General features: G+C 36.1%; 2 protein-coding genes across 3 annotated transcripts; one reads left to right on the top strand and one right to left on the bottom strand.

Annotated features, from left to right (window-relative positions):
- Positions 1–397: 397 nt before the first annotated feature.
- c1galt1c1 (C1GALT1-specific chaperone 1) lies at positions 398–4,011 on the top strand. Of its 2 annotated transcripts, none has more exons than XM_008420639.3 (2): positions 398–533; positions 2,725–4,011. In XM_008420639.3, the coding sequence occupies exon 2, from the start codon at positions 2,739–2,741 to the stop codon at positions 3,696–3,698; it is 960 nt and encodes a 319-aa protein (XP_008418861.1). In that variant the 5' UTR covers positions 398–533; positions 2,725–2,738; the 3' UTR covers positions 3,699–4,011. The 2 variants fall into 2 exon arrangements, with proteins under 2 accessions (XP_008418861.1, XP_081467854.1); XM_081611728.1 differs by lacking the exon at positions 398–533 and adding an exon at positions 620–671.
- Positions 4,012–5,863: 1,852 nt separating this feature from the next.
- mcts1 (MCTS1 re-initiation and release factor) lies at positions 5,864–9,551 on the bottom strand. The gene is made up of 6 exons (XM_008420638.3): positions 9,357–9,551; positions 7,799–7,951; positions 7,612–7,709; positions 6,354–6,487; positions 6,162–6,229; positions 5,864–6,074 (listed from the first exon to the last, which is right to left on the bottom strand). Exons 1-6 carry the CDS (start codon positions 9,365–9,367, stop codon positions 5,993–5,995), a joined length of 546 nt encoding a protein of 181 aa, XP_008418860.1. The 5' UTR covers positions 9,368–9,551; the 3' UTR covers positions 5,864–5,992.
- Between the last annotated feature and the right edge of the window lie 1,325 nt (positions 9,552–10,876).

The following is a 10,876-nucleotide window of genomic DNA, read 5'->3' as shown; positions in this document are numbered from 1 at the left end:
TTTCTGGATTTCTTTTTCTCCTTTTGTCTCTCATAGTTGAGGTACATCTATGATGAAAATTACAGGCCTCTCTCATCTTTTTAAGTGGGAGAACTTGCACAATTGGTGGCTGACTAAATACTATATATATATATATATATATATATATATATATATATATATATATATATATATATATATATATATATATATATATATATATATATATATATATATAAACATCGTTATCTTTGGTTAGTATGATACATTCTGTGTAACAGTATAAAGGAGAAATCTCATATTTTGTTTCTAATGAAATATCCACACCATTTGTCACTGTGAATCAGCGCGTCTGCAAAGAGGTACCTAAAGTCAAGGCGAGGTGTTAAAAGCGTCCTGAAGGGGGCAGCATATATCCGCTCTAACAAATGAATGGAGAAGAAGAGTTTTATACTGACGCAGACTGACGTTGGTGACCAACCAAACAGGAAGTTTTAGTTGAAAGACAGTCGCTGCGAAGGCACCAGCTGTGAGGGCAAGAATAATCCGCTGAGGTACAGTAGAAATAAATCCTCCGTTTTAGTTTTATTTATGTTGCCGATAAAACATAAAAAAAGCCTTAATATGGAGCTAAGTAGCTAGCCGTCAGTTGGTGTTTTAAAGTTATCTGTTAGCTTATCAGAGCTGCTAATGTAAGTATATAAAAAGTAATAATAATTTTAAAAACCATTCGGACTAAAATATGATGTAATGTTTTAGAATAATTTTTACCCCTGAATTTAAGACGCGTCGAAGAGATAAAGCGTGGACTAAACTAAAAACAAATGGTCCGTGTTTGAACAAACTGTTTCATAGTTTCTTTTTTGAGTTGAACGTTTGAACTTTGATACTACACTACAAAAATCGGACAGTTGTAGTTGTTTTTGTTTAGTATTACCAGATTTTCTGGTTTATTTCTCTAACATGACGAGAAACATTAATTTGTAAGTCTTCATACATTAACATTAATTCAGTTTAAATAAAAAAATACTCTATTAATGTTTTAATTTATATTATCCCAGTTTCTTCAGAGTTGTTGTAGAAGCTGATTGTGAACAGATTGGATCTCCTATAGCAGTCTGTATTACAGCAGCTCTGTAGAGGCTTCTGACTGAATATCTTTACAGGATGCTTGGGGTTGTCTGTAATCGTATTGATTTTATAAAGAATAGTTTTTGCACAATAAAAATAACTATTATGCAAAAAATAAACAGTAAAGCATTAATAGGGCTTGTTCTGTTTTTGCAAAACAGAACTAGCCTTCTTACTTAGGATGTTTAGCATTATTAATGTGTATCTTCAGCCTTTTATGATTTATATTTAACTAATTGTAATTCAAAGTTAACTTAGGTCATCAGTCAGTATATTTTATATTGATCACACAAATAGTTTGAGTGAATAAAGATATGACTTTAGACCAGTTTTTAACTTTATGGCTTGTGAATTTATTTTCAAACTCGTATTGATGAATAAATGGTAACAAAAATCGTACAATTTTTACAACGTTGAAAGGTGATTGTCAGTTTTAATAGCCTCCAACAGTTTCCCTCGTATGTCAGTAAAAGGACTTTAAAATGTAGGAGTGGCAATAAGAAACCTTTCAATGAATGGATTTGAAACCATAGCCTGTTAAAACTATTGCATGAGTTTCTTAAAGACACACAGCCTGGTTTATAACAGGAAGAGCTTCATTCTCATTAATGGAGACTTCAGTTTGTTTAGCAACTGATTGCATAGTGCATGTACATCCTGCTCTTTATCTTCTATTTACAGAGTCATATACAAGTTTAAAATGTCTTTTCTTAAAGAGGCTTAAGGTGTCACAAAGTTCTTCAAGTCACCTGATTATTATTATTAAAAATACTTCGAGCATTACCATTCTTGACTTAACATTTATACAGTATAGGGCTGATCTGTTTATTATTTTTTGGATTAATTGATTTATAATTGGATAGGAAAAGGTGATTAACATGAGATTTATTTAAAATTTGAACCAGGTGAAGATAAAACTATTTCAAATATTTACAGACAAAGAAGTTTTTAAATTTTTGAATACAAAATGTATGTATTATTTGTAACAGTTTGGTTTGCTTACTGTTCTGATTATGTTGCTTTTTTGGAAATTTGAATTTTTTTCAGTCTAAATGCTCCTGTTAATTAATTGATTACTAAATCAGTTGACAATTATTCCAGTAATTGATTCATTACGATTAATCGTTTCATTTGGCCTGCCATAATTGCAAATTTTGCTGGATGATAAAAAGTCCCAGAAGTTATTGTGATAAATCATAAAATTGTTGTTGAGACCATTTTCAAGTAAAAATGCAATATAACATTTAACACTTTTAACTGAAAGACATTTTAAAAATATAAAACAAATAAAACAACAGAAACGACAAATAAAATTAATTATGACATCTCTGTAAACAAAATTGTCCTTCAAAAAAAGAGCTAGTTGAGACCAAAGCATCAAACTGAAAACTTTTATCATCCAGTTTTTAGTAGAAAGAGAGAAATGTTAAATCAGGAAAATGGAAATAATTGAGTTTGTTTTAATTTATCATGCTATTAATTGATTTGTTGCAACAGTCCTTGTCTCAACACTAGAAAATAACATTTTCTTTGCACCTCGACTGCAGATTTTAAGTGTTAGCTTGATCTGCTTCACCTGAAATGAGGAATAAAAGCAGTTTTTGTCTTGTCCAGCCGCTGCTGCCATTATGTTGTCGGAGGGAGGCTCTTTCATGAAGGGGATGGTGATGGGCGGCCTCTTCTGCTTGGTGCTGTCGCTGCTGGGCAGCTTCAGCCCCGTCACCGAGTCCAGGACGGACGACAACCACCACCACCATCATCACGTCAAGGCTGCAAGCAAAGACGAGCTCCAGCAGCTCTCTGACAGCCGGCTGCAGGAGCTGAACAACCAACTGCAGGTCTACTGCGTCGTCATGGTGCAGCCCAAAAGCCTCGTCTACTGGGCCACGGCGCTGGACACCTGGACCAAGCACTGCGACAAGGCCGAGTTTTACACCTCGGAGGCCTCCAAGGCACTGGAGGCCATAGACCTGAACGAGAAGGATGACTGGGCAAGGTTGCGTAAGGCTCTGAAGCACGCCTACGAGAACGCCGGGGACATCCGCTGGTTCTTCGTGGCTCAGCCCAACACCTTCGCCATCATCGAGAACCTCAAGTACCTGGTGCTCACCAAAGACCCGGAGCAGCCGTTTTACCTGGGGAAGTCGGTGAAGTCCGGGGAGCTGGAGTACGTTGAGTTGAACAGCGGCATCGTCCTGAGCTACGAGGCTCTGAAGAGGCTGGTGAACGTCTTCCAGGACGAGGACAAGTGTCCAGAGAGAGGACGGCAGCTGTGGAAGCTGAGCGACGACAAGCAGCTTGCCGTGTGCCTCAAGTTCACCGGCGTGTTTGCGGAGAACGGAGAGGATGTCCACGGGAAGGGCCTGTTCAACAGCAAGACGGTGGACAGCCTGATATCGGAAAGCATGAAGCAGAACCCCAGCAACGTGGTGGAGGGCTGCTGCTCCGACCTGGCCGTCACCTTCAGCGGCCTGTCCGCCAACCAGATGCAGGTCATGATGTTCGGAGTTTACAGGCTCCGTCCGTACGGACACGACTTCCACGACTTATTGACATTTTTCCCTCCCAAAGGCTCAGACAACGACTAGCCTCGCTCTGTCGTTTTGAAGATTTTGCTTCTGTGATGGCAAACCTGACTCTAGATATTTGTTTACGAGGCTTGATCCTGGGGGGAGTTCTGTATATTTGTAACTTTTTGCACTTGACTTGGCCGGTGCCGGATGTCTGTGGATCTGAGACTGGATCATCTCGGTTTGGATTTTGGTTCCTGAAGTTTTGTTCTCAGTCTTTAAGCTTCTGTTTTGTTATTGTAAAATAACATTCTAAATCTGTGAAATTCCACCTGTTATCAGATTTAATGTTTTATTGTTGCACCATTAAATCTGCATTATGTAATTTTTATACTTTTACATATTTGTTAAAATTATGTAAAGTATGATTCTCTCAGCAGAAATACACCACGTAGTCAGAAACAACCAATCAGAGCCAGAAGGTGGGTCTTAGCGCTGTCAATCAACCACATGTACGCTGCTAAATGTTCTAATGGTGGAAAAACAAATCATCCTTACAGAGCAGCCATTTATCTACTATAATCTGTAGATAAACTAGCATTGGAACTAGTGACTAGTGTTGTGGTGAACCTAGCTTAGCAAAAATTAAGGTTATTTTATTTATACAGCACATTTTCAGCAACGAGGCAATTCAAAGTGCTTAAGTGAGTGGGGTTGAGCATAAGAGTGATTGACAGCGCTAAGATCCTCCTCCTGGCTCTGATGGTTGTTTTTGACTTTAAACGGTTCATTTTTGCATCTGTCTCATTAACTGGTGGCAGTTTTAATAAGGAACATTTTATTAAAATTACATACTGCAGCTTTCATCATGACACAGTTCAGCTGTAATCAAGCTGCTTAAACATTATGCTTGGTTTTCTGTTTTATGAAGAATCGGATATTAAATATTTTAGTTTTTTTTTTTCTTGATTTACATTCACCTGATTTTTGTTTGAACAATAATAGTGATAGAAATTAATCCTTTAAGGAACTTTTATGACTTTTGTGCATTACTAAATCATTTTCTATTCCCAAAAATAATGAGTTTGATTATAAAAATTAAAATATTCCTAAAAAGTAACTCAGCATTTAGCAATTACAATTTATCTGAGAAACTGTTTTTTCCTGTTTGGTTACATGGCTGTAACAAATCACTTAAATATGGAATTTAAACTAAAATAGTTCAACTTCAAACAAAACCTGGAGAAAAAATCTAAAAATGCAAATAGTGAGAAGAAACGAGCAAAAATAATTATAAACATATTTTCATATCTCTGGAGTTTAAATGTTTATGTCAAGACATTTATGCATTATATCTCTACTAAAAATGTCTTATTGGGTAATTAAAAATAAATTCAACATTTCAGTATTCATATTATGTGGTCTTATGCAAATTATAAATGCCTGAAAAATCCGTCTATCCATTTCTTTACACCCTTGTCCCTTAGTGGGGTCGGGAGGGTTGTTGGTGCCTATCTCCAGCTAACGTTAGGGGCGAGAGGCGGGTCACCCTGGACAGGTCGCCAGTCTGTCGCAGGGCAACACAGAGACACACAGGACAAAGAACCATGCACACACTCACACCTAGGGGCAATTTAGAGAGGCTAATTAACCTGACAGTCATGTTTTTGGACTGTGGAAGGAAACCGGAGTACCCGGAGAAAACCCACGCATGCACAGGGAGAACATGCAAACTCCATGCATTAAGACTGGGGCCGGGAATCGAACCCAGAACCTTCTTGCTGCAAGGCAACAGCTCTACCAACTGCGCCACTGTGCAGTTGCGCATAACTAACTTTAGTTATAAAGAAATAACTAACTTTATAAAAATAATCCTGTGAAATTTTGTGCATCTTATATCATAACAACCGGAAGTCCTGCTACCCAAGTAGTGGTAGATAACTTTACATAAATGCAATAAAAGCTGCTCTTAATAGTTTAAATTTTAATCCATTTTTACAAGCTAAACTGACATCTAGAGTTAGTTTTTAACTGACACTACCACTACTTTAATTAGTAGTGGTAGTATTCTCTTTGAATATTCACCTTGCTCCCTACTAAAGCATGCAGATAAACAGGTATAACTGTTGCTTTGTGTGCCACTTCGCCGCTCCCTTCCTCATAACGTAAACATGTCTCAAACCACATCACATCCTTGATGATGTTTCTAATTCAAACAATTTAAGGAGAGCACAAACGGGGAGTGGTTTGAACCAGGATCTTTTAATTTATTTGTGCATCATGATGGCAGATTTGCAGCCTCCAGCAGGTTACAAAGCGAAGTGTGAAGGTGGAAACGGTTGAGCTGCTGTCGCTCGGTTTGGGTGGCGTCATCATTTGTACGTCTTCATGTGCCACAAACCGTCGTTCAGATAGTGAACGTTCTCGATTCCGATTCCCTTGTTGACTTTTTCTCTGTTCGTTAGACACAGATTAGGATTTTAGAGTCATAAGGACGCGAACAGTGAAGGATTTGTTGAGTAAAACATTTGGGAGGCTTACATGTTTTCAGCCGACATCTTCATTACACCAACACAAAGCGCGTGTTGCTTCCCCTCTGCCATGATCGCCTGGATCAACTTGTTAAAGACAAACATGTTGGAAATCTTTATTTAAAAGCTGCAGAGAAAGTTGAAATTGTTGTTGGACAGCAGAAAAAAAAACTACAATAACACATCATGACTGAAAGGATACAACTACTGTGTCGGCAGCGGCAGGGTAGAGTTTGGCACCTGGTGAGGTGAGTCCAGGACACATGATGTTTGCTCCACTCAAAACAAACTTTATGGCCCCTTTGTCCACTTGCTGGTGTGGAAGAATAAAAGGATCTGAGAGAAAAGGAAATAAAATCAACTAAATGCTTTAGTATCAGTAGGGCTGGGTGATAAATCAATTAAATTATTAAACATTAAATTTTGGGAAAATCTGGATTTTTTTCAACAATTCACTCCTTTGATTTGATGTTAGCATGTGCAGGGCGGCCATCTTGTTCAACAGCTTCTGTTCATTTAAACCTTGAATTCAGCAAAATTTAACTAACATTTTTTTAAATCATAATGTTATAAAAAATACTGTAATGTTTTCGCAGCATTTTTACCCATGAAATACAAGAGGCGTCAAAGAGATTAAAATAAAACGTTCTGTCTCAGTGATTTCTTTTTTAAAGAAATTCTGACCTTACCGAATAAACAAGATAATTTTAATTTACTTTATCTCCTAAATTAATTTGTAACCCAAGGCCAATCAAACAAACAAACAAAAACATTTTAGTTTACAAATTTGAAAATCAAAATGTTGCAGTTAATTTTCTTGACTTGAACATTTGAACTTTACTACTTCATGATATTTGTGCAGTAATTATAGTTATTTATGTTTAACCTGATTACCTGATTTTCTGGTTTATTTCTCACAATAGGAAACATTAATTTCTAATTCTTCTTTTCATTCATCACCTGGTTCAAATCAGTTCAAATAAAAATACTTTATTAATCTGAGAGCGAAATTAAATGTCACTTTTATGATCCCAGTTGCTTCAGCGTTGTTACAGAAGCTGGATTTCCTGTAGCAGTCTGTATTACAGCAGCTCTGTAGAAGCCTCTGACTGAAGCATTTACTGTATAAGAGTTTTATGAAGGGGATGTCTTAATATCATCAGAATAAAGACATAATATTTCAAGACAAAATAACCAAAAATTAATTATCCAAGCTTTTTTCTCATTAAAACGTTCTTCTGGTCTTTAATTTGTTAAAAAATTATGATCATATTCTGGTAGTTAAACAAAAGTTCTCTAATATTCTGTAGGACAACTCACAGAAGAGAGATGATTGAAATAAAAGCAGCTTTTTGAAAATATTTCCTGTCATTTGTCATCTCTTCTTTGGAAGAAAAAAATCAAATAAAGTCAAATATCAGAGATTTTATTTTTAAACCATGTTGTTGAGGAAAGCTTACATTTATGGAGCAGCCTGAGGGTTGGATAGAAAGGTCCTTCCCTCTGTCTGAAGAAAAGCAGCTCTCCGTTCACTGTCAGGATTTCAATGTGTTCATGGCTGAAATGCACACAGAAGATAAACAGTGCAGATCACCAGCCTGAACAGAACATTCATGAGACAACGAAGGCAGGAAACGCGGATCGTACCATCTCACTATTTTAACAGGGTCCTTTTTTGGCATTATTTGATTGAGCCATGGCTCGATGTCGGGGAACTGTTCCAGCAGCTGGTTTTTGATGCCTTTGATCACCGATGTTTTCAGCTGGATGCAGTTCGACACATTTTCCTTCTCATCAAATCTGAAAAAAAAAAAACAAACAAACATATATTTAACTTTAAGAGTTATACTTATCCATGTATTTTTAGTGATAATTTTAAATTGATAAAATTTCAAACTTTTCCAGTGCCAAACTTCATAGATAAAAACAATACAAATTAACTAAAGAACATACTTTACATTTTCTGTTATATGACATGCTTTATTGCTAATTTGCTACTAATATGTTATAATAGTATCATAGAAGGGACCAAATAAACAATTTTTTAAAAATGTTTTGAAACGTCTTTTTCGCATACACTCCATACACCTGACGAGTCTGAGAACAAAACATAAATGTAACAAAAAAATCCCCAAATTTCAACAACTTTAACATCTAAAATATAAGACTTACTCAGATCAATAACTTATTGAGCCATTAGGAAAAATAAATGTCTTACATTTAACAAATCGGTTTGTTGTAAAGTAAATGACCTTCCTGCTCAAATTAAATACTTAAACAGAATAGAAATAATCATTTGATTTTCTGTAAATAGTTTTGTCTCTTAAAATATTATTACGGCTTTATTACAAAACTGTACAAGGACTATATACAGAAATCAAGCACTTTCCAGTCCTTTAAAATCCTGATTTAAATAGAAACACAATGCTTATTCCATTGTCATTTTTTTCTTCAATAACTCTTTCACATATATTGATGGTACAGCTCATCAACGTCATAAACCTTTAGTTACGGCTTACCACACCATCCTCATTCCTAATTATCAATACCAGAACAGTTCTTCTCCATTCCTCAATGTTCCCCAGATATGTTTAAAAGATCAACCTTCTTCTAGACTTCTGCACAAATATATTGCAATTTTGAATTTTAAGTGCAAGAAAATCAGCATTCTTTGTAGAACCTAACTCTTAGATTTTGGTACCTCTGGTAGCATGTTTTACAAGCTACCAGAAAATATTAAAATAAACTTCCTGGTCATCCCATAAACTGGCCGACAGTTTATAAGTAGTACTTTAATCTGATATGTTAATTTATGTCGGTAGGGAGCTGCATGAGAATGTTCATTAGTTGTTTCTTTTGTGTGCCGTTTTAGCTGAAATATGAAAGAAAACTACTGATCCCACCCAGAAGCTCTGTTTGACTCAGACTGATTTTATGCAGCTAACATCTAACAGAAAGCTACTGACAGAAAATAACTCAAATTTGCCCTTCTTGTATTAGCTGTATGCTAGCTCTACTAATGCTTATTGAAGCTAATCCTGCTTACCTCAAAATCTAGTGTTACCAGTAGAAAATTAAACACCTTCCAGGTCAGTTTCTAAATACTAAATAATGTCTTTCTACAATATCAAACAAGCTAATGCTAGCAACTTAGCATTGGCTACTTCAGTGTGCTGCTAGCTAACTGTACAACACAGACACGTACTTTTTAAACATCCTCTCTGGTCTCTGGTGCCGCGATCTTCAAGTATGTCACAGCTTGTCCCGAACGTAGTTTACCAAGTCGGGCAAGCGGAAAGAAAAGTCAGCAAAAACAGTTCATGTATTAGCTGTTGCTGCAGCAGATTTCCACGCTCCTTTTCAGTTGTATGAGATTTGCGTGACTTTACGACAGTTAACGAAGGTTATCTCGCGTTACCTAGGTGACAGAGGGTTATGGTTTTGTCAAACAGAATGTCTGTTACGGGACGGGAGTTTGTGCTGCAGTTTGTTTCAAAGTAGCTACAAGTAAACCAGAGGTAATAATACCGAAATTGACTCCGTGTTAATCTAACGTATTAACTTATGTAGTTTTTTTCTTTTTAGAAAATAGATTTTTTTTATTTTACTTTAACTTTGTTCTCTCCCCGTTGCGACATTATAATTTTTTTTTTAGATATTATTAAAACATTGAAATAAAGTACAACGTAAATCTTAAACACATTTTTATGTTATCACATCTGAAAGAAATGTAGGCTTAGTTTTCAATGGCTCATGTACCTAGTTGAGAATAATTTGTTTGGTATAATAATAATAATAATAATAATAATAATAATAATAATAATAATAATAATAATAATTTCTTAGTGATTAATAAAATCTTTGGAAGATTTTTTTTATTACATTTGGAGAAGTGAAAGTCTGATTTTTCAAGAATTAGAACTGTGTCCACCAAAAGTTTTTTTTTAATATCCATCCATTTTCTTTCACCCTTGTCCCTCAGTGGGGTCGGGAGGGTTGCTGGTGCCCATCTCCAGCTAACGTTCTGGGCGAGAGGCGGGGTACACCCTGGACAGGTCGCCAGTCTGTCGCAGGGCAACACAGAGACACACAGGACACACAACCATGCACACACACACCTAGGGGCAATTTGGAAAGGCCAATTAACCTGACAGTCATGTTTTTGGGCTGTGGGAGGAAACCGGAGTACCCGGAGAAAACCCACGAATGCACAGGGAGAACATGCAAACTCCATGCAGAAAGACTGGGGCCGGGAATCGAACCCAGAACCTTTGTGCTGCAAGGCAACAGCTCTACCAACTGCGCCACTGTGCAGCCCACATTTTATATACTTAAAATCCTGGATTAAACCAAAAACAATGACTTTCTGACTTTTCCCAGAAGAGAAATACTTGGCTGTAACCATTAAAAACACCTTGCCAAAAAGCATCAAATAACCTAAAATTAAAGACTCAACATTGCAGAAATAACTACAGTTTGTTTCAAACCCAAAACACTGATGCAAAAATATTGCATCAGTGTTTTGGGTAGTCTTACCATTTTTTGGTAAGACTACCCAAAAAATTTACTCATATAAAAATAGTTCTGCCTCAATATATTTTTACTGAAGTAAAAGTAAAAATTAGCCATCCAAGAAATTACTCAAGTAAGAGTAAAAACATTTTTCCAAATCTTTTTTTTCTTTTCTTTTTTCAATACAAAATTTACAAAACTTAAGCAAAATCT

Source organism: Poecilia reticulata, chromosome 10 (genome assembly GCF_904066995.2).
Source record: "Poecilia reticulata chromosome 10, P_reticulata-male-v2, whole genome shotgun sequence".
Lineage (NCBI taxonomy): Eukaryota > Metazoa > Chordata > Actinopteri > Cyprinodontiformes > Poeciliidae > Poecilia > Poecilia reticulata.
Note: the sequence above shows the minus strand (reverse complement) of the source record. Positions and strands in the feature narration are given on the sequence as shown.